The sequence below is a fragment of the Megalops cyprinoides genome, chromosome 19 (assembly GCF_013368585.1).
Source record: "Megalops cyprinoides isolate fMegCyp1 chromosome 19, fMegCyp1.pri, whole genome shotgun sequence".
Classification (NCBI taxonomy): domain Eukaryota; kingdom Metazoa; phylum Chordata; class Actinopteri; order Elopiformes; family Megalopidae; genus Megalops; species Megalops cyprinoides.
This window is the reverse complement of record NC_050601.1, coordinates 22068935-22092057: the sequence shown is the minus strand read 5'-3', so window position 1 is coordinate 22092057 and position 23123 is coordinate 22068935. Positions and strand designations below refer to the sequence as shown.

The 23123-nt window shown below is 50.8% G+C and overlaps 1 protein-coding gene across 4 annotated transcripts in view; it reads left to right on the top strand.

The window, feature by feature from the left end:
* The window catches only part of smarca4a (SWI/SNF related, matrix associated, actin dependent regulator of chromatin, subfamily a, member 4a), a 27656-nt gene extending 4533 nt beyond the window's left edge, over positions 1-23123 (top strand). The window contains exons 3-34 of one of the 4 annotated variants that reach the window (XM_036552601.1): positions 603-735; positions 2074-2484; positions 3429-3527; positions 4249-4504; positions 5830-5956; positions 6483-6656; positions 7079-7252; positions 7431-7601; positions 7865-7912; positions 8777-8907; positions 9614-9695; positions 10485-10594; positions 11193-11340; positions 11903-12066; positions 12492-12558; positions 13159-13269; positions 13767-14009; positions 14159-14272; positions 14490-14597; positions 14734-14820; positions 15254-15300; positions 15676-15842; positions 16246-16409; positions 16792-17019; positions 17655-17732; positions 18215-18433; positions 18983-19248; positions 19759-19864; positions 20208-20309; positions 20455-20587; positions 21457-21596; positions 22402-23123. In XM_036552601.1, coding sequence (XP_036408494.1) covers positions 603-735; positions 2074-2484; positions 3429-3527; positions 4249-4504; positions 5830-5956; positions 6483-6656; positions 7079-7252; positions 7431-7601; positions 7865-7912; positions 8777-8907; positions 9614-9695; positions 10485-10594; positions 11193-11340; positions 11903-12066; positions 12492-12558; positions 13159-13269; positions 13767-14009; positions 14159-14272; positions 14490-14597; positions 14734-14820; positions 15254-15300; positions 15676-15842; positions 16246-16409; positions 16792-17019; positions 17655-17732; positions 18215-18433; positions 18983-19248; positions 19759-19864; positions 20208-20309; positions 20455-20587; positions 21457-21596; positions 22402-22434 — 4641 coding nt within the window. In that variant the 3' untranslated portion in view covers positions 22435-23123. Of the gene's footprint in view, positions 1-602; positions 736-2073; positions 2485-3428; positions 3528-4248; positions 4505-5829; positions 5957-6482; positions 6657-7078; positions 7253-7430; positions 7602-7861; positions 7913-8776; positions 8908-9613; positions 9696-10484; positions 10595-11192; positions 11341-11902; positions 12067-12491; positions 12559-13158; positions 13270-13766; positions 14010-14158; positions 14273-14489; positions 14598-14733; positions 14821-15253; positions 15301-15675; positions 15843-16245; positions 16410-16791; positions 17020-17654; positions 17733-18214; positions 18434-18982; positions 19249-19758; positions 19865-20207; positions 20310-20454; positions 20588-21456; positions 21597-22401 lie in introns of all 4 variants that reach the window. The other 3 variants (XM_036552600.1, XM_036552603.1, XM_036552602.1) reach the window with 3 other exon arrangements.

The following is a 23123-nucleotide window of genomic DNA, read 5'->3' as shown; positions in this document are numbered from 1 at the left end:
ACAAAATAATCTCAAAATTGATTTATTTCATCATCTGTAGTAATGTAATGGGTGAACAGTGATTTTCCGCAGAACATTGTCAGTACCCTTCTGATGCGTATGACGACGCATTCTTTGTTACTTGTACGTAAAATAGGGGAATATTGATGTATAAATGACACATACCATGAATTCCACTTTGTTCCTTTGAGCAGCTTGGAAGATTGGTTGTCTTTATATCCCCGTTTCTTCTTGAGCCTTTGAAATGTTTGCTTTCTGTATGAGATCAATAGGTTTCTTCTTTGAAGTTGAATTTGGAGCAGGCTTCATGCACTCACTGATTTGAATCAGTTGTGCTGTTTTGCTGTTGAGAGCAGAGTCTCTCCTATTGGTTCAGCTAAGTTGATTGACAGTACTTACTAGCTCCACCCATAATGGGGAAGGAAGCCTTACTCTCCCATCACCAAACTGTAATCTTCAGAGGGCGGGCGTACTGTGCACTGAAACAACTAATTGTGTTTTCTGTGTGTGTGTGTGTTTGTGTGTGTGTGTGTTTGTGTGTGTGTGTGTGTGTGTGTGTGTGTGTGTGTGTGTGTGTGCACGTGCTTGGCCTCCTCTCACAGCCCATGGAGGGTATGCATGAGAAGGGCATGGCTGACGACCCCCGCTACGGGCAGATGAAGGGCATGGGCATGAGGCCTGGGGGGCACAGTGGAATGGGACCCCCTCCCAGCCCCATGGACCAGCACTCCCAAGGTACGAAGGAGGGGTTGGGCATCAAAACAGGGCGGGGTTCAGAGCAGCAACTATGTTCTACTGGAGCCGTTTGGTGTTGTTTCTGTGTAGGCTGTTGGTGGAGATGGCACTGACAGCAGCTGAATATCAGAGACTCATGGGAATGCACACTGGCACCACTGATGAATGACTTCAGTTAATTCAGGCCTTTGTCGTAGAAGAATGTGGTAATACCCAAGTTTTTTTATTCTGGCCAGCTTGATTGCAGAAGTTGCATTCTTGTAAATGCCAAGCAGGTTTTGAAGGATTCTCTCTCATTGTATCTGAAGGACATGCCATATTTGTGGTTAGTTCAGGTGAAAGTTCAAATACAAATGTTGTGTTAGGAGTCCTATTGAATACTTCTGTGTGTCGCTTAATGGTATTGAGGTCACTTGCAGTTGTCACAGTGTACTGCCCCTTCAACTGGGGGAAAAAGCCCTATAACACTGCACGTTTTCCACATCAGAGGATTAATAAAAATCATTTGCAACAATTATTTGCAATAATAATTATACTTTGCTCTTGAAATGGCCATCCTGTGCTATGAACCATGGGCCTTTTAACCATAGCTGAAAGTCTTTGTAGGGCAGATGAGACACACAAAGCAGTGAATGGCTTTGCCGCGTGAACTGGCCGGTGTATTCACCGGGTAGGCTGGGACACAGTTTTGAACTGCGCGCGCTCACATACACACAGCTGAAGGAAACGAGTGCAGAGAGCGGACTGGCGAACGGTTTTTCTCACAGCACAGCAACAGTTCCTCTGCTCTCTCTCTCTCTCTCTCTCTCTCTCTCTCTCTCTCTCTCTCTCTCTCTCTCTCTCTCTCTCTCTCCTGCGGATGGAACAGCTGTCCCAGCTTCCTCTTTTGAGAAGCATGAACGAATGCAGGTGTTAGAAGACCCCGCTCTGGGGCGTAGAGGCAGTGGTAGATTGTTGGAGGAGGTCTGAAATTAGGCAGTGGTGGTTGAGGGGTGGGGGTGGGGGTGGGGGGGTGCACTGGTGGCGTGAGTGCGATTCTCCCTTGAGTCATCCTCCATGTTTCTGGTTTGACGAAACGGATCGTACTTATTCCTAAGAGTCCCTACACCAGCGGTGAATGATTTGATTGATCAGATATTGCTTCATTGGGAGCCACATCACCCATCACCCTCTGTCTCTACCTCTGACATTTATATAAAGTGGATCTTGTGTATGTTAGCTGCTGCAGAACGTGTGTGCCTATTCGTTTTTGTGTTTTAGGGTGCTTTTGTTTCTGACCCTGTACCCTACACCCACTTGGTTGCGCTCCACTCACCTGTCCCCTGGCTCCCTCTCCAGGTTACCCCTCTCCATTGGGGGGCTCCGAGCACGCGCCCAGCCCCGTCCCGGCGAACGGCCCCCCCTCTGGTCCCATGATGCCCTCCGGCCCCGGCGGGGTGCCCATGGACGGCGGGGACCCCCAGCAGAACCGGGCCGGGGTCCAGAGCGGAGCCGGGGCTCCCGGGGGCGCTGGCGGGCCCACGCCCTTCAACCAGAACCAGCTGCACCAGCTGAGGGCCCAGATCATGGCCTACAAGATGCTGGCGCGCGGGCAGCCGCTGCCCGACCACCTGCAGATGGCTGTGCAGGGCAAGAGGCCCATGCCCGGCATGCAGCAGCCCATGGCCAACATGCCCCCGTCTACCGGCCCCGGGGCTGGGCCTGGGTCAGGCCCCGGACCTGCACCCTCCAACTACAACAGACCTCATGGTAAGGAGGAGACCCATGTGACAGAGTGCAAGAATGTTCTGCTTAGAGGAGCGCAAGCGCTAGAACGTGATACCTATACAGCCTTATACCTAAAGTAGTAATAGTAATACAGCTTTGAACTTATATCTACAATAGCAGAAGAACATACCTGTATTTAGACATCACTAATGGACAGTGCACAGCAGTTATTTTTTTAATAACAAATGAATCAAATGAGGTCCATTTTTATTCTTTCACGTCACACTTTGTGGTGGAGAGCCTAAGAGCCCTGCACCAAACACCAGATAATTTTGCTTGATGTTTCCCTGCCTAAAAGTGTGTGTGAAGGGTAGTTTTACAGTAGCATGAGTTGCAAACAGCTGCTGTTTCACACAGCAGGGAGGGAGCAGAGCGGGATTAGTGACTACAGGATTGTGGGAGCTGTGGAATATTTCAAAATTCAAAATTAGAGGAAATGCATGCGCCTATTTTAATGCAAGAGCACGCCCAAATGCTGGAGCAGGAGGCTCTGACAGCAGTGTATGTCTTTTGCTTTGATTACACAGAGCCAGGGGGACAAATTGATTCGAACCCACCTGCAGTCTCTTTCTTGAGACTGGGAAATGAAATGAATTTGTTCCGTTAATGAACATCCGATTAGCTCGATGAGGTGATTATAATGACGTGTGGAGCTGTTCGTCTGCCGTGCAATTATCGCGTGCGCAAAGACGTTGTAGCCCCTGACCTCATTATCTTCGCTAGCTGTTTGAAGTGAGCCCCTGCAACGATGTATGGGTTCTTTATATACCGTATACTTTGTTTTTTGGGTTATTACTGTTATGTGGAGATGGATGGTCATCACAGACGCTTCATCACAGATGTTTTGATGTGTACAATGCCGCCATGTCATATTTCTTATTGAACTGAGAAGCAATAGAGTACATGTCTCGATCTTCCTCTGACAGGAATGGTGGGACCAAACATGCCACCTCCCGGACCGTCCGGTGTTCCCCCGGGAATGCCGGGACAGCCCCCCAACGGACCTCCGAAAACATGGCCTGAAGGTGAGAGGGGGACACGACTGGGAACAGGGGAAGCAAGGGGAGTTCTGGGAGTAGCGGAAATTCCTGTGGACGTTCGCTGGGTCTCCTTTATTGATCACCTTGCACGCCAGTCCCTTTAGTGATAAAGCATTATTATTGCAAGAGCCATTTTTATGGACTCCTCTGTAGCGCTTGGAAAGTGAAGCTTCAAAAACTCCACGTTGGGTGAAGCTACCATGTTCTGTCAGCCATTGACTTACATTTACATTTACATTTATTTATTTAGCTGACGCTTTTATCCAAAGCGACTTACAAAAGACTTCTATGAACCAATGAAGACCTTGCTGTCCACTGCAATAGACCATGATTGGTTCAAAGCAGAGTCATTGGTAGTGCATCACAGTCTCACCCTGGTTGTGGTTTTTGAAAGCCTCTGCTTTCACTACCTTTCACCCCTAGTGGTAGTGGTAGTGGTAGCCAGGAGAGGCCATTATTGAGGCAAAGCAGCACACTGCTACCAGCTCTTCCTCTAGTTATAGCCAAAAGTATGTTCCCCTGCCACTGGTCAAAGTGAGTTCAGCTGTATGAGGAAGAGCTGCCAGTTCATTATTGGCTGACTCTGTGCTGAACTTGTGAATGTTGCGAAATGCAGGCATCAGCATTCTCGCTGCAGGAGGAGAACCTCCACTGCTACCATTTCATCCTGGTTTCGATTCTCACCCCCCCCACGTCTGTCTCAAAGGGCCAATGGTGAACGCAGCCGCCCCGTCCAGCACTCCCCAGAAGCTGATCCCCCCGCAGCCGACGGGCCGCCCCTCGCCCGCGCCCCCCTCCGTGCCCCCTGCCGCCTCCCCGGTCATGCCGCCCCAGACCCAGTCGCCGGGGCAACCGTCACAGCCCGCGCCCATGGTGCTGCACCAGAAGCAGAACCGCATCACGCCCATCCAGAAGCCCCGCGGGCTGGACCCGGTCGAGATCCTGCAGGAGCGCGAGTACAGGTGAGGCCGCCGGCGTTCAACTCACTCTACCTGCTCAAAGATACTCTGTCTGCCCACTCAACAAACACTCTACCTGCACAAAGATACTCTGTCTGCCCACTCAACAAACACTCTACCTGCACAAAGATACTCTGTCTGCCCACTCAACAGACACTCTACCTGCACAGGGATAATCTACCTGCTTGCTCAGCAGACACTCTACCTGCACAAAGATACTCTGCCTGCCCACTCAACAAACACTCTACCTGCTCAAAGATACTCTACTTGCTCATTTAACAGACACTGTACCTGCACAGGGATACTCTACCTGCCCGCTCAACAGACACTCGACCTGCACAAAGATACTCTACCTGCTTGCTCAACAGACACTCTACCTGCACAAAGATACTCTACTTGCTCACTCAACAGACACTCTACCTGCACAGGGATACTCTACTTGCTCACTCAACAGACACTCTACCTGCACAAAGATACTCTACTTGCTCACTCAACAGACACTCTACCTGCACAAGGATACTCTACCTGCTTGCTCAGCAGAACCCTCTACCTGCAGAAAAATATTCTCCCTGTTCACTCAGCAGAACCCCCCTATCCTTCCTTTCCCTGGGCTTCTGTGCTGGGGGAGTGACATGGTTCTGATGCTGTCTGCTCTGCTGTGCTATCCTCTTCATGAATATTTGTAATGAGTCAGAATAAGCGGCAATGACAGAGGCTGACGTTTTCACTAACACTGAAGACTTAAGTGTTAACCACATGGGGCTGAATAGCTGTGGTCTGACCTTTGAGAAGCCCCTGCCCTCCACAGATGTTGGCACAGGAAGCTGTGGTTAATACAGGGAGTAGCTATTAGCACAGGAAGTTGGTTTTAGCACAGGGAGTAGCTATTAGTACAGCCAACTGGTCAACACAGGGCGCATATATGATTACATGAGCTACTTAGTGGGGGCACTTATCCAGAGTAATGTATAGCTATGAGTGTTATCCATTCATAAAGCTGGATATTTACTGAGAGAATTTGGGTTACGCACATTTCCCAAGGGATACCATAGCACTGCCTCACCAGTGTCAGACTAGCATCCTTTAGCTACAAGCTTTGTTCCTTATCCCAACGCAGCACTGCTGCTTGTGATGTGAAACCCTCAGAGGGTCGTGAGTTCGAATCCCAGTACACTGAGCAAAACACTTTAGGTCAGTTACTCCGAGATGCGTCAGTCTGAGGCGTGTTGCGGCAGCGTGTAATGATTGCGCCCCGTCTCGGGGGTGTCCCTGTGTGGTGGCCCGTGTCTGACCCTGTCCTCTGTGTCCCCCCCCCCCGCTCTCCGCAGACTGCAGGCGCGCATCGCTCACCGCATCCAGGAGCTGGAGAACCTGCCCGGCTCGCTGGCCGGAGACCTACGGACCAAAGCCAACATTGAGCTCAAAGCGCTGAGGCTGCTCAACTTCCAGAGACAGGTACGGAGGGCCTGGGACCCGCCGCCCCGGGGTGAACCAAAGCCTGACGACATAGTCTCTCACCATCTCTCTTGCGTCCTTTCCCTCTCTGTCTCTCTCACTCTCAGCCTTTCTCACTGTCTCTCTGTCTGGTTCACACTCTTTTTCTCAGTCACACTCAAATTTAGATACAAATGGAGCTTCCATGGCAATGCATTTAGCTAGATGTATGTCAGCATAAATAGCAGCAATTATATATGCATATGCATGTGTTTTTTTTCCTCTTGTTCTCTCTCTCTCTCTCTCTCTCTCTCTCTCTCTCTCTCTCTCTCTCTCTCTGAAAGCTTCTTTTGCTATCTTGTCTGTGGAGGCCTTTGAGTAGGTTGGTTGGTGGAGGAAGGGTTAAAACTGAAAGTCAGGCTGAAGTGTAGTATGCACTGCGCAGTATCGGCTGCGTCCGTCCTGTACTAAATCCTCACATGGCCGCTGTTCACCGCCAAGGCAAAGTCGCACCTAAAGCTGGAGCCCCTCCCCCCCTTCTCCGCAGCTGCGCCAGGAGGTGGTGGTGTGCATGCGGCGCGACACCGCCCTGGAGACGGCGCTCAACGCCAAGGCCTACAAGCGCAGCAAGCGGCAGTCCCTGCGCGAGGCCCGCATCACCGAGAAGCTGGAGAAGCAGCAGAAGATCGAGCAGGAGCGCAAGCGGCGCCAGAAGCACCAGGTACTCCCCTTAGCAGCTGATCCTGGATCAGAATTAAACATCTCGCACTAAATGGCTAGGGTCAGGGTTGGGGGTGGACAAGCTGATCTTGGATCTGTTGTTAAAGGAAGAAGCTCGCTGGAGCATGTATAGAAGGGCCTAATTGTTGGGCAGAGCTGGAAAATGCGCTTCTCAGAAATGATGATGTCGGAGATGGTGTCAGAATTGGCCCTTTTAAAGCGTCACCAGGATTTAGTTCAAGCACTAGCACACAATTGTGTTCTTTGTTTATTTTCCCTTGTTTACTTTTTGTACTTGTTGCTGAAGCCACTATAAAAACGGGAAAACGAGTCTAGCCATTTAGTGTGATTTAGTACCGGCTCTTGCACTTTGACCGTAGCGCGACCTCTGACCCCTTGCTTTTGTTATTCTCCCTTGCGAAGGAGTACCTCAACAGCATCCTCCAGCACGCCAAGGACTTCAAGGAGTACCACCGCTCCGTCACCGGCAAGATCCAGAAGCTGACCAAAGCCGTGGCCACCTACCACACCAACACGGAGCGCGAGCAGAAGAAGGAGAACGAGCGCATCGAGAAGGAGAGAATGAGGAGGCTGATGGTACGGAGAGAGGGAGGCTCCACCCGCACGCGCGTGTACACGCATCTTACACAAACAAGCACGTGTATGCACCCGCATGCGCACGTCGTGCGCAAACACGCACATCCTGCGTGAACGTGCATGTATTCCACACACACACACACACACACTCGCTCACGCCTGCGTGTGTCTCCCCCAGGCCGAGGACGAGGAGGGCTACAGGAAGCTGATCGACCAGAAGAAGGACAAGCGCCTGGCCTACCTGCTGCAGCAGACGGACGAGTACGTGGCCAACCTGACCGAGCTGGTGCGCGCCCACAAAGCTGTCCAGGCCCTCAAGGAGAAGAAGAAGAAGAAGAAAAAGAAGAAGGTAGTGAGAGAGAGAGAGAGAGACACTCCACCTCATCACATTTTACGTCCCTCTACCTTAGCCAGGCACACAAGTCTAGCAGGTCTGTGTGTGTATGCTTTCGGATGGTGAAGGTGTGGATGGGACTGTATTGTTTCACAGGTTTAGTGGGAGAGTTGGGGGTGGGGAGAGTCCAGGGTAAAGTGAAGCTTCGGGGGTTGGGGGGGGTGCAGCAGATCTCTGCCGAGGTGTCACCTGTGCATGACAAGGTCTCTTCTCAGAAGCAGGAGAACGCCGAGGGCCAGAACCCTGCCCTGGGGCCGGATGGAGAGGTGAGCTCCACTCAGCACCCGCCCTCCCGCTGCTGCTGCTACAGAGGCTTTGTGCCATATCCTGCACATGCTAAACCACACACTCGCCGCAAATACAAAACATTTTAACATATTAGCAATTTGTTTGCTACACACAAGAACTGAGGTTGTGTTTCTTCAACATAAGTGATAAAAAAAACTTTCTTCAGAGTTACTTCACTGTATAGGTTTTGCTGTCCCACTAATGACTTCAGTGCAGTTGCCTAGCCAGTTTGCCTTTGTAGCTCTGTTCTGTAATGCACTCTTCAGAAGGGTGTGCTTAATAAGAGACCCGAGACATTAAGTAAAAGGGCACCTAAGGTTGCTCTTCTGCATGAGGAACTAAAGCCCAAAGGAAAGTGGTTGGACATACCAAGCATTTCTAAATCGGCTGCATAAGGGACCTCAGTTGGATATGTTCTTTACATTACATTACAATGTAATGTAATGTATGTTCTTGGTGCATCCAACTAGATCCTTTTATCTGTTTCTTGTCAGATGAACAGTTATTTACTGTAAGATTATCACCATTGCGCTAGGATTCTTTAATCAGTGCTGTTTTTAACACATAGGAGGTTGAAAACTGGAAGCCGTAAGCTCTAGCCAGTAGAGCAGGGAAACAGGGGTGTCATGAACCCTGTAATGGGTGGAGTCATCGCATGCTGTGAATCACAGATGTGTATTAACTGATCAAAAGACTTTTTTTCATTTACTTTAACATCCAAATAAAAAGGTCCTTATTGGTTAAAATCACTGATGGCTCATGGACTGGCCCTGTCCATTATGCTTTTAGTCACTGACTTGCGTGGACCAATCGGAATGCTCTTTTGTTATATTCGCCCGCAGCCCCTGGATGAGACCAGCCAGATGAGTGATCTGCCCGTCAAGCTGATCCACGTGGACAGCGGCAAGATCCTGACTGGGGTCGACGCCCCCAAGGCGGGGCAGCTGGAGGCCTGGCTGGAGATGAACCCAGGGTGAGCGACCGCACTCGTGGTCAAGTGGTCAGGTGTGGTTGGCCGTAACCATTGTCCTCTGGCATAGATCGTAAACCAGCCCTGTGGTTTACAGGACACCCAGTGTGGGTGTCTGACTCACGGTTTAGCTCACATTCATTCCTAAGCAGTGAACAGGACCTTGAAATATATGCATCTTTTAAAAGAAAACAGAATAGAATCCTGGGGAAGGTGTTTTGTTGGTTGTTACAAACACGCCAAGATAGTGGGGTATCACAAAACTGGCGCTTCCAAACCAACACTTTCTCTGGGTTCTGTTCGCTGACCTTTCACGCAAGTAGGCTGTTTTTGACAAACGGTAATGGAAAAAATCCGCTGGGTTCCACCTGGAGGGTCCTTACCGTCTTCATCGCTGTGGCCGCACAGCCTCATCCCGTCTGTGTGGTCGTTGCAGCCTCAGTCTTTTAGCTTGCCGATTCCCACCTTTTCAGATTAAGAGTCCTTTTGGTAGCTTCTCAGACTCGTGTGGGCTGTGAGATTCAGCTAACAAGCATGCAGCCTCGTAGGCGAGCTGTTGTTAGGGCGAGAGTGTGTGTAGAGCTCCTTTTAAAGGGTAAAACTTTACAGGGTAGGTTCTGGCATGTTCATTCTTAAAGCATTCAGCTCCTGAGGCGACGCTGTGGGTTTTGGGTGTCGGTGACACGGCTCTTTGTCGCCCCCCACTCAGGTATGAAGTGGCCCCCCGGTCCGACAGCGAGGACAGTGGGTCTGAGGAGGAGGAGGTATGTGAGTCATTCCATATTGACTCGGTAAGACACCACTGCGCCAGCCCCGCCTCCCTCCACCTCTCCTCTCTCTCCTTTCTCTGTCGTCTTCTCCCCCTCCACCTTTTTCCCTTTCAGTTTATTTTCTCCGTTTCCTTTGCCACCACCATGGGGCGCCACACCCCCCCCCCACCGGGGCAGGTCCTATGAGATCAGCCGTTTTCAAGGACAGCCTGGTGGGAGATTTACAACAAGCAGCGTGCGGCAAACCGTCGCACGTCCAGCGCCGCCCGCCGCTCTGACACCGCCTTGGACGGGGGGAGTGTGTGGGCGGGTGGATGGCTTCTGTTTTGACAATGTGTGTTCAGAGAAGCGTAATGCGCTACCCTTCAGCCATCAGAAAGTAGGCCATTGTTGTATTAAACTGATAGTAACCCCTGCCGTCTCCCATCGGCCGGGAATCTAATTTCTCTATTTTTAATGTCCTCAAATGCGACGCTTCTCAGTGTGGCTTTAGTGCGGAAGTAGGGCAGTCCATCACTTTGCTGTGAAATAAACAGATTTTTGTGCTTGTTCTGAAGGGATGGTCAATCATGTATCACATCCTCAATACCTGGGACACTCAGGTTTAGTAAGGGTCATGAAATGGATAGATTGACCGGCAGTTTATTTATGGTACAGACATGTTAGCGTTTTGGCTGTACCTGCGCAGGGTGTCTTTGAACAGAGATGGCGTTATGTTGGAATGAAATTCTGTGTTGGGGGACTTGCATGTGTCGGGTTTACACTGTGTGTAATGTGGTGGTTAACGCCCCTCCCCCTTCCCCCTCCCAGGATGAGGAGGAGGACCCCCAGCCATCTCAGGCCCCGGTGGAGGACAAGAAGAAGATCCCCGACCCAGACAGCGAGGACGTGTCGGAGGTGGACGCCCGCCACATCATCGAGTGAGTGTCTCTCCCTCGAGCTGGGCGGGGCCTAGGGTGGGGGCGGGGCCAGTGTGCCCTCCCACCTCAGGCTAGCCTGCTCCACCAGCATAACTGATGAGTCTTTTAACTCAGGCTCTGCCTTGTAGGATCTGAGTCACAGACAGGTGCTCTCAAAATTCAGCAGGTTACCTTACAAGGGATCATTATATAATATGTCTTATATTAAGGTTTTATTTCCTGGGGAAAAGTTTACAATCTTTTGAATAAAACTCCGGTAGAAGTGTATTGTAGGGCATAACAGTCATTAATAGGTCCTGCAGAGTTGATTCAGAAGTGCTTGGCACGTCCAGTCTTGCGTATCACCTGGGTTTCACTTTCTTCTAGTGCAAATTCAGGTGGTGCTCGGCGCCTCTCTGGCACCTCTCTCAAACCTGAAAAACATGTAGCAGTGAACACGTTTAATCTCAAAGTGACTTCTGGGTTTGAACTGAAAGCAGTGGCTACCAGGAAAGGCACGGCTGTGCTTTGGCTTGTTTTTGCCCTGTTCAGCTCCTGTTGAGGCAGACGGAAGAGCAGCCAGCACTGATGCCCTCTCTCGCCGTTTCTCACCCCACAGACACGCCAAGCAGGACGTGGATGACGAGTACGGGAGCGCGGCCTTCGCCCGCGGCCTGCAGTCCTACTACGCCGTGGCCCACGCCGTCACCGAGAAGGTGGATCGCCAGTCCTCTCTGCTGGTCAACGGACAGCTCAAACAGTACCAGGTACTGCTGCTGCCACGCGGTGACCCTGCCCACCTGGCAACCACATTGACTCGACCATCGAGTAAACCTTTTGAATCAAATCACGTTACGCTCAGTCTCACTGAATCATCCTCTTGCCCTAGGGATCACTGGCTGGGTTTCTTTTACACTCAGTCTTACTGTATTAAGTATCACTTACAAAGCTCATTCATTTTGAATTCTTTGCATTTTGAACTGATTCAAATTATCTTAGATTTGAAGGCAGACTATATTCAATGCAGACTATATTGATACATCTCCAATATACACATTGGGTATGAAAGATAACCAGAATGCTGACTATATACACTGGTTACACAAGGTGTATGTGTGTGTTGGTTTGTGCCGGTAATGGCAGCCAGGCTGGTTGAACTGGGGGCTGGTTGAGCTGAGGGTAACACTTATGTCTGCAAATGCTGTCCATCAGTGCTGTCCAGAGTCCAGGGTCAGTCATCAGCCTCTTACTGTCTTTCTTTTCCTTTCTTTCTTGCTTTCCCTCCTTTTGTTTGTTCTTTCTCTCTCTCTCGCTCCCCCTGCCTCCCAGATCAAAGGCCTGGAGTGGCTGGTGTCCCTGTACAACAACAACCTCAACGGGATCCTGGCGGACGAGATGGGCCTGGGCAAAACCATCCAGACCATCGCCCTCATCACGTACCTCATGGAGTACAAGCGCATCAACGGCCCCTTCCTCATCATTGTGCCCCTCTCGTGAGTCTGACCTGCCCACCGACACTCCTTGTACCCCACACATGCTCAACTCTGATTCGCTGACTCGTTATGAGTATCCTTGGGGGACGTGGCTAAAGATGGAATAGCTGCTATAGCAGGACGGACAACAGTGGAACTTCCCAGACATGGGAGTATGGAGGACAGATGGAATGCAGAGTTGAACATCTTATATGAATGTATTCTACTGGATAAATAAAATATCTGTGCTCCTTTCTCTTTTCCAGAAATAATGCCATGTGATACAGCTGTAAATATGATTGTGAAGCTGCAGGAAAAATACTGGGGGGGAAACAAAAATCTGTTAATGCACATTAGCACCCTGACCACTGGGGGGCAGTGCAGACCCATCTTGACAAATGTGATCGACACAGCTGAAATTTTTCTTCTCTGTTCCCTGTTTGCAGAACTCTCTCCAACTGGGTGTACGAATTTGACAAGTGGGCTCCATCTGTGGTGAAGGTGTCTTACAAGGTGAGCAGTGAGAATGTTCTGGCGGTCGAGTGTGGTTTTAATCTGTGAGATGACAGCGTTCTGCAGTGTGGTTTTAAGCGGACTGTGTGGGCGTTATGCAAGGCGTTAACCCTCTATGGTTACATTACATTATGTCATTTAGCAGACACTTTCACCCAGAGCGACTTCCAAATACGTGCATCGCTATGGTATGGTTTTAAATATGACTGTCTAGCTGTAATGTAAGATATAAGATCCCTGCAGTGTGGTTATAATCTGACTGTGTGACCACATTGTGAAACGTTAACCCTCTACACTGTGTTTGTAATTGGACTTCTCGACTGTAAATGTTAACACTCTGTGTGGTTATAGTCAGTGTGACTGTAATATAAAGTATGTGCTCTATAACGTGGTTGTCATTGGAGTTTTTGAGCCTAAACATTAACCCTCTATAGCATGGATAGACTCAGGCTGTTTGACTGTATTGTGAACCGTTATCCCTTTTATAGTGCTGTTCTAATTACACTTTTTGACCGTAAACATTAACCCCCTATAGTGTGGTTGAATCAGTTTGACTATAATGCGAGACGTTAACCCTGTTATTGTCCTCTCTCTGCTCAGGGATCCCCTGCTGCTAGACGGGCTTTCGTTCCTCAGCTGCGCAGCGGGAAGTTCAACGTGCTGCTCACCACCTACGAGTACATCATCAAGGATAAGCAAGTGCTGGCCAAGGTAGGGCCACCAGTACCTCACACACTGCCGCCACAAACCCCTGTGCTTAAACACTAAATCACGCCAAATCATACGTACATCATACACTCCAATTCAAGAACAAACACCCAGCCATACATTCACGCCACACACGCATGCCAGACAGGGATACGCATCTGGCTTTTCCACTGCAGAGCTGGAACCAGGCTGGCTTGCTAAGGTTGCATTCCAGGGCCTTTATTTTTGAGCAGGGCAGTAATAATAAAGCGTTTACAAATTATGTTTTAAATCTTTATACAGTCATTTTTTTCTTGTGCTTATGAGTCAAAGAAAGCATATCTCCGCCCCCCATCCTGTTTCAGTGTGAAGCATTACAGCCCTGACCGAACTATAGAAAAACATGGCTTGACTCTGCACAATGTTTTTTCCAATCCCATTTGGGTCATGGAGGGTAGCCGGAATGGGTCTTTTCCACACGAATGCCACCGGTTTAGTGACTACCTGCTGTCTCCTCGCAGATCCGCTGGAAGTACATGATCGTGGACGAGGGCCACCGCATGAAGAACCACCACTGCAAGCTGACGCAGGTGCTGAACACGCACTACCTGGCCCCGCGGAGGCTGCTGCTGACCGGCACGCCGCTGCAGAACAAGCTGCCCGAGCTCTGGGCCCTGCTCAACTTCCTGCTGCCCACCATCTTCAAGAGCTGCAGCACCTTCGAGCAGTGGTTCAACGCCCCCTTCGCCATGACCGGAGAGAAGGTACGGGGGCACCGCGGGAGTGGGGTGGTCGATCGCAGTGTTCGTCTGCTTTTGTGTTAAGGGTTGGTGTATTGAAATTGAACACTTGTCCAACCTCCTCTCTGTCCCTCCCTCCCTCTCCCCCTCCCTCCTCCCTTCCCTCCCTCTAGGTGGATCTGAATGAGGAGGAGACCATCCTAATTATTAGGCGTCTGCATAAGGTTCTGAGGCCCTTCCTGCTGCGGCGACTCAAAAAGGAGGTGGAGGCGCAGCTTCCTGAGAAGGTGTGCCCTCACCCTCACCCCTGCCCTATCACACACACACACACACACACACACACACACTTTCAGACATGCAGGCTCATTCTGACTTGTTCTCTGCTGCCCACTGTCACATGTTCAGGCTAACGCTGGAGAGAGCACTTAAATCACACGGCTCTGTGTTGCACTGCGGCGTGTTTGATGTAGCTAACGAGTTGTTTCTCCCGTTGGCCTGACGCAGGTGGAGTACGTGATCAAGTGCGACATGTCGGCCCTGCAGAGGGTGCTGTACCGACACATGCAGGCCAAGGGCGTCCTGCTGACCGACGGCTCCGAGAAAGACAAGAAGGTGAGGAGGGGAGACTCCTCCACCAGCCAGCGGGACCTGTGTGTGTGTGTGTGTGTGTGTGTGTGTGTGTGTGTGTGTGTGTGTGTGTGTTCGTGTTCCTTTCCCAGGGCTGAGCACTCTGTGTGTGTTGTTGCAGGGTAAGGGCGGTACCAAGACCCTGATGAACACCATCATGCAGCTGAGGAAGATCTGCAACCACCCCTACATGTTCCAGCACATCGAGGTGCCGCAGCCCAGCCTGCACTGAATACACTGTTGTGCTGCTATCCCACTGCACCACACTCTGAACGCCCCAACGCAGCTAAAACTCTGCTGTCCCACTGCACCACACTCTGAACGCCCCAACGCAGCTAAAACTCTGCTGTCCCACTGCACCACACTCTGAACGCACCAACGCAGCTAAAACTCTGCTGTCCCACTGCACCACACTCTGAACGCACCAACGCAGCTAAAACTCTGCTGTCCCACTGCACCACACTCTGAACGCACCAACGCAGCTAAAACTCTGCTGTCCCACTACACTACATACTGAACGCACTAATGCAGCTAAAACACTGCTGTCCCATTGTGAACAGAAAATCTTTATATTTGACCACCACCAGACACTAGACGAATCGCTGTTCTTTTTCTCACACTTCCCTTTTTTCCATTCTCAGGAGTCCTTCTCCGAGCACTTAGGATTCAGTGGCGGGATAGTGCAAGGGTGAGTACGGCTCGAAACCACGCCTTCTGTCCCTCGCCCAGTCCCCTCCCAATCGCCACCCCCCCACCCCCAGCCGCTGCTGCTTTCCACAGGGTTTAAAAAGTAAATAAATAAAAGAACAAAGGCTGCATTCCTTTACAGTTAATGGGGTCTTCCACACTGCCTCCAAATGAGTTGTTCCCTCCAATGGGATGCCCAAGCTTTCTGTGGTCCCTGTCACTTGCTTGTTTGGCTGGGAATCCATTCAGTAGCCTGGTAGACCAACCCATTGACCCAGTCCATAATTGCATGTATGGTGTGGCGTTGGATGCTGTCATAAAGAAGCGGCCTCGTAGACAAGTGATAAATAAGCGGTGTGTCCTCTGCCCCCCTAAGACCCGACCTGTACCGTGCCTCCGGGAAGTTCGAGCTGCTAGACCGCATCCTGCCCAAGCTGCGTGCCACCAACCACAAGGTGCTGCTCTTCTGCCAGATGACCTCGCTCATGACCATCATGGAGGACTACTTCGCCTACCGCAACTTCAAGTACCTGCGTCTGGACGGTGAGACGCGGCGGGGGCGGGGGCGGCCGAAGCCTTTTCATTGGGGGAAGGGGAGGCTCGATGTGAAGCCTCAATCAGTCAGCAGGGATTTAACTCACATGAATCGACTTGGATTCATTTAAAGTTAGTTGACTGGGATTTACTAGATAATTAACCAGATAACTAACAGGGATTCATTTGTATTACAAACCAATTGGTGTGCTTTGTTGTCCCCTCGCATATATTGTTGTCGTGGTGTGTAAATTGTTTCTGAATTGCTTTGTCGTGACATCACATTATTTCAGATGGTTAGTAGAGACCCTTAAATGGGTTGGCTTGCACTAACGTTCTAGACAGCCTGTGCATTCGTGCAGCTAGATACTGAGTGAAAGCAGTTGGAGTTAAGCATATCTTTCTCCTCCAGGCACTACGAAGGCGGAGGACCGCGGCATGCTGCTGAAGACCTTCAACGACCCGGCCTCCCAGTACTTCATCTTCCTCCTGAGCACTAGGGCCGGGGGGCTGGGCCTCAACCTGCAGTCGGCCGACACCGTCATCATCTTCGACAGCGACTGGAACCCCCACCAGGTAAGCCCCGCCCGCTCTGCCCCTCTGCCTGTCCCAGGCACGGTGTAGGGGGGAACGTACTGTGCCCTTAAGTTTAAACACCTAATGCGTCCTAGATGTGTGGGAGCGCTTGGGTGGCTCGGCATTTAGTTATTTACTTGATGTCGCTGTTAGGTAATCTGCCCCACTTCATACGCGATGGATCTGCATTCCCAGTTCCACTCCCGGTCTAACAGACGGTGCAGAGTTGCCTCCCGTTGTCCCCGTTCGATCTCTGTCACCTGCGCCTCTGTTCACTTCCTCTTCACAAATGTGACCGCTGCACCCCACAGTCCTCGCGCTGTCTCCCTGACCGGGGCGCTAACCCCTCAGCGTTAACCGCTAACCCCTCTGCTGACCGCAGGACCTGCAAGCCCAGGACCGCGCCCACCGCATCGGGCAGCAGAACGAGGTGCGTGTGCTGCGCCTCTGCACCGTCAACAGCGTGGAGGAGAAGATCCTGGCCGCCGCCAAGTACAAGCTCAACGTGGACCAGAAGGTCATCCAGGCTGGCATGTTCGACCAGAAGTCGTCCAGCCACGAGCGGCGGGCCTTCCTGCAGGCCATCCTGGAGCACGAGGAGCAGGACGAGGTGAGGGGGTGGGGGGCTGTTCTCCCTGCTCCTCCTCTCTTCTTATTTCTCTTCATATTTATTAGGTTGGCTCTCAGCATCATTAATAAAAATCAGCTCATTTACCATTGGTGTAAATCTCTGAACTAAATCTACATCACAATAGCCTACGTAACTAATCCTGACTACTTAATTCACACCTTTTCCCTTGTGACATCGTGGGCCATTATCAATAGGTGTGTTCAGGTGAGCTCAGAATGTAGTTTAGCATCAGCTGCTTGTCACATTTATGAAACGGCTTATTTTGATCGGTTTGACAGAGTTAACTGCTGTCCTTGCGACTTCACATATACCCAAGTTGAGTTATAACTTGTTTTCTCCAGCCGCTTCTTATCAAGGTTTGTATAAGGCCATTTGCTTATTTTTTGACTTGTGTGGGTTTGTCACGGCAGAAGAGGTTAAAAGTTGTAATATTAATCAGTAGAAAGATGAAAACACTGAAGACTGGGATCAGCCCCTGTGTGTAGCCCTCTGTGCTGAGATCTGTTGAGTGAGGATGCATGATGGCTCTGTCAGGTGCCACTGCTGTGCCCTCATGCTCTGGCCTGACCCTCTCTCGCCCCCCCCCCCCCCCCCCCCCCCATCACTGTCTCTAGGAGGAGGATGAGGTGCCTGACGATGAGACGGTGAACCAGATGATTGCCCGCAGCGAGGAGGAGTTTGACCACTTCATGGTCAGTACCAGTTTCCTGTGCTCACCTGTGACCGCTTGCGGCCATTCGGCTGATCAACGCTGTAATTATGACCACATGCGGGGGTGTGTGTGTGTGTGTATGTGTGTGTGTGTATGTGTGTGTGTGTGTGTGTGTGTGTGTGTGTGTGTCTGTCTGTGCGTGCACTGACAAATGGATCTCCTGTCTCTCCCATTTTCCCTTTTGCTCTCGCTCTGATTTTCCCTCCTGTCCCTTGTTCTCTGCCTTTTGCCATTCCTCTCTCTCTTCCTCTCCTTATTCTGTTATTGTTTTCCCCCTCTGCATTTTCCCCTTTTCTCTCCCTCTTTCTATCCCCCATCTTATCCCCTCCCTCCTCCTCCCTCCTCACTGTTTCCTCTCTCCTCCTCTCCTCCCTCTTCCTCTGCTCCCCTCTCTCTCCCCTCGTTTCCCCTCTCCCCTCGTCCTCCTCTCACCCCCCCCCCCGTTCCCCTCCCTCTCTGCAGAGGATGGATCTGGACCGGCGCCGGGAGGAGGCCCGCAACCCGAAGCGGAAGCCGAGGCTGATGGAGGAGGACGAGCTGCCCACCTGGATCATGAAGGACGACGCCGAGGTGGAGCGGCTCACCTGCGAAGAGGAGGAGGAGAAGATGTTCGGCCGCGGCTCCCGCCAGCGCAAGGAAGTGGACTACAGCGACTCGCTCACCGAGAAGCAGTGGCTCAAGGTCAGGGGGCGGTGGATCTGGGGACATTTTAGTGTGGCTGTGAGTTCAGCCACTGATATTCTATTTACTGACCAGATATTTAGCTCTGTGTTCCTTCCTTCCTCCATGCCTTGGAGGTCCCAGTTGGTAACGGGAGGTTCTGACGCTGTCATTGTTACCGTGTTACTTATGGATGTCCTGTCATTTCCCACACACCTTCATGAATTTTCATAAAGAGTCCGCAGATCAGAACAGTTTTAACATCAAATGACAGATTTGCAGTGTTTAGCTACATATCTGTACAGTCAATAGAACATTTGTGGTTTGTGGTTTGCTTTATGAATTGTTTGCGATTTCAATTAACTGAATTGGGGGGGGGGGATTGTGTGAAGTGGAAGGGTTGTGGTTTTTCTCCCCCGTTCACTGGGAGGTGCCCCTAATGTGAAGGGAGCAGTGAATCGCGTGTTGAATTGCCACGTTGGCACAGAGGGAGTCTTGCTTTGCATTGTGGGATTTTCCTGGCTCCGGCCCTGTCGCCCACGGTCCCGCTGTGCCGCTGTCCCTGCCCAGGCGATCGAGGAGGGTACGCTGGAGGAGATCGAGGAGGAGGTGCGGCACAAGAAGACGACGCGCAAGCGCAAGCGGGACCGCGACATGGACCTGCCGGGCCCGGCCACGCCCGGCGCCAGCGGGGCCCGCGGCCGCGACAAGGACGACGACATCAAGAAGCAGAAGAAGCGCGGCCGCCCCCCCGCCGAGAAGCTCTCGCCCAACCCCCCCGCCCTCACCAAGAAGATGAAGAAGATCGTGGACGCCGTCATCAAGTACAAGGACAGGTGAGGCACCGGGGCCACCGCGTCTCTGCCCAGCATCCTTATGGAATTATCTTAACTCATTATCTAACAACACAGCCTATCATCACGACAGAATATCATATCAGTTCTCTCAGATTTCTGTAGTCCCTGTCTCTTTCTGGTTTGGCTGGGAATCCATTCAATAGCCTGGCAGACCAACCCATGGACCCACTTATATAATGTCATGCTTTGTCATGCCTCCATTAGACTAGCTGCAGCGTGATGACAAAATGACATACCCTGGAACATGCTTGCGTTGTGATGTCATAATCTAGTGATTTAAACTAATTGTGACATAATCCATCAATGTAAATGAAGTGAGACGCCATTACCTAGTAAAGTTTGAGTGTGACATCATTACCTAGTGATGTAGGCTAGCAGCAGTGGTGTAGGCTGACTGCAGCTTGACGTCATGGCTTGGTGATACAGTAGCGTTGCGACAGTCTCGGGTGGCTCAGGCTAATGGCCAGACCTCTTCCTGTTCCACAGCAGCAGCGGGCGGCAGCTGAGCGAGGTCTTCATTCAGCTGCCCTCTCGCAAAGAGCTCCCGGAATACTACGAGCTCATCCGCAAGCCCGTGGACTTCAGGAAGATCAAGGTACGGCCTCAGACAGTCGGGTGAAGCGGTCTCGCTTAGCAGCTCCTCCTTACTGCTGTTTAAATCCAAGCAGGTGTGGTTGTTCCTAGCCCACATGCAGTCATGCCAGTTAAAACCTGGAAGTAAGTCTTGCTGCCAATGAATATGACCCAGGAGAAAAGAAACATTACTCACCAGAGAAAACGCTGTGATTGGCTCAAAGGAATGAGCTGTTGAGAGCACGCCATAGCTCCACCCACTTCAAGGATCGCAGAGCTTCACTCTCCTGTTAGCTGCCGGAGGTTGACTTTGTGATGCGCCCCTCATGCCACGCCCCCTTTTTCCTCCCCCCTGCCCCCTGCAGGAACGAATCCGGAGCCACAAATACCGCAGCCTGAACGACCTGGAGAAGGACGTGATGCTGCTGTGCCAGAACGCCCAGACCTTCAACCTGGAGGGCTCGCTGGTGAGAGCCTCCCCGCGCACTCAGACCACTCTGTGCTGTACCACCGTGTCTGAGTGACAAGGCCTTGAGAAGCCGCAGAATTCTGAGAGATCTCTCTCTCCCTCTCTCACTCCCGCCCTCTCTCTCCCCCCGTTGGGGCGTGCAGATCTACGAGGACTCCATCGTGCTGCAGTCGGTTTTCACCAGCGTGCGGCAGAAGATCGAGAAGGAGGAGGACAGCGAGGGTGAGGAGAGCGAGGAAGAGGAGGAGGACGCGGACGAAGGCTCCGAGTCTGAGTGTGAGTATTGCCCCCACCCCCCCAGTCCCTCTCTGTGCCCTAATCTCCCTTCATACCCAAGTCCCTGTTCACCCCCAAAATCCCTATTCGCACCCCAATCTCTCTATGACCTAATCCCACTCCAAGTCTTAATCCCGCTCTATACCCTGATCACTCAAACTCCTAATCCCCCTCAACACCCTAATCCCACTCCTCGGCCCTGTCAGCAGGGGCAGTCAGTCAGCTATGTGTGCAGTGCCTCGAGTTATAACCCTCAGACAGTCTCGAGGTGTTTTCTCACTGCTGCTGGTTACTTATCTGAGGCTAATCCCACAGCCTTGTTTACCAGCCCTGTCTCAAATCTGGAATCATCCAGAGTCTAAACTCAGATTATACATGCACAGACACAGAGCGGGTGATTCAGCCGCTCATTCAGCATCAGAGAGGTGCTTATGCTACATTGTAGCGTGGAGGTCACGATCTCGGAAGTCTTCCCAGAAAGTCGAAGCTAAATAAGACGAGTGGAAGATGAGTACCTATCACAAGTGACCATTTACCGATTTGTTTATTTAATGCTTTAAACAGTGCAGCTGTTTAGAGCAGATGATGGAAAACATTCAAGTGAGACTTAACTTGTGTTATACGAGAAATTCTTTCTCGTATCATACAAGAAAGTCCACACTCTTGCTCAGTTCATCATAAAAACATGGGCCCAGAGTCGTCCGTATGGACGACTGTAAACTGTAAACGGACTGTAAACTTTTGGCATTACGAGCCCGGGGCAGTTTGCTTTAGTTTGTTGCACATGCGTTGTGCCGTGAGGCAAGCGTGTGCGCTTGAGTATGATCTCCGTCGGCGTTTGACCGCCTGCCTCTCTCTGCGCCCCGCAGCCCGCTCGGTGAAGGTGAAGATCAAACTGGGCCGGAAGGAGAAGGGTCTGGAGCGCGGGAAGGGCCGGCGCCGGATGGGCCGCGGCTCCAGGGCCAAGCCCGTGGTGAGCGACGACGACAGCGAGGAGGAGCAGGAGGAGGTGAGCCACCGGGGGGCGCTGTTTCACTCTGTCTCACACACACACACACACAGCTTGAGTGACGAGGCCCGGGTCGAAAGCCAGGCTTGAGCCGAAGACACTCCACGTCTGTGTGATGCTGAATCAGGCCCGGTCATTAGCAGTGATGTGAGCTGTGAGAAAATGCAACCCAGGGAAAGTGTTGTGTTGGACATACAATGCCATTATACAATAGCCTTATGAGGTCTGTTGAAGTCATGTAGGCTAAACATTTTATATTTTATTTATATATCTGGCATTTTTTAAATTAGTTTCCGTTCTATCCGTTCTATTCTAAACACTTAGGATGGGGTTAATCAATAAATAAATATATATAGGTATATAAAATGTTTTATATATAAAGATTTTTCCCCAGAAAACTTTACTGCAAGTGCCCATTAGAAGTACATGAGAAGCGATTATTGTCAGGTAAACTAATTTTAATTTGATAATTTTAATTTCTCCAAGTGCCCTCCAAGGACTCGCTGCTTTTCCTGAGGCATTCTCTAATGTGCAAGAGCCCAGGGCAAGGCTGGCAAAGGCTCAAAATTTTACGGAGCAGTCCCAAGCCATTCTGTATGATGTGCGTGGTACATACTTGTGATTCAGATTGCGAAAACGAATTATACGGGAGGGCAAGAATGTGCAGCATTACCGATGTGAGCAAGGTCAGATCACCTAATGTGCCTGAAAGTTGTGACGCACCTTTTTAAAGTGCAATCAGAGGCTGCACACCGTGACGTGCTCTGGTGCTAGTCAGGTGACCCCTGTTCCCTGTGTGTTTCAGGAGCGTTCAGCCAGCGGAAGCGAAGAAGACTGAGAGCCACACCCCCCCACCCCACCCCCTCCCCTAAAGGACCAATCCCCACAATGCCTCTTTCCAGGAAATTATATATTTTATTTAGCAAAATCAACAGTGGAATACATGTAAGGGCGGGGTATGAGTGGGGTAGCTGTACTTAGATGAGCTGATTTTTTTAGCGCACAGTGTATGAAATGATTAAATAAACCTAAAATAAAAACCAACAAAAAAAATCATAAAATTTAAAATTAAATACTTCCACATCCATATTTAAACAGCAACCCCCGGTATAATTTGTAGAGCTGTCTACGTGTTTTTTTTTTTTTTTTTTTTTTCCTCGTTTGTGTTTTTTTTTTTTTCTTAATTTTAAGTTTGAAAGGGCTTTGCAGACCATTCGAGGACCACAGGGCGAATTTACTTGACTTTTTAAAGTTGAATTTATTTTGTCTTGAGTGTGTGAGGACATTGGAGCCGATGGTGTGTTCGCCAGACCCAGGAATGCGTGTTGTGTGTCTGTACAACTGCATTCTGTTTGCCCTCTTCTGTTCCCCTCTGTATGTTAATTTAAGGAAACGAATGGGGTCACGGTACGACTCTCTCGCCCTCTTCTCCCCCACGACACACCCCGGCCACGGGGAAGGGACGGGGGAGGGGGTGGGAGGGGACTGTGTTTCGTGTCGGTGTCACTGGATTTCAAAACTACAATA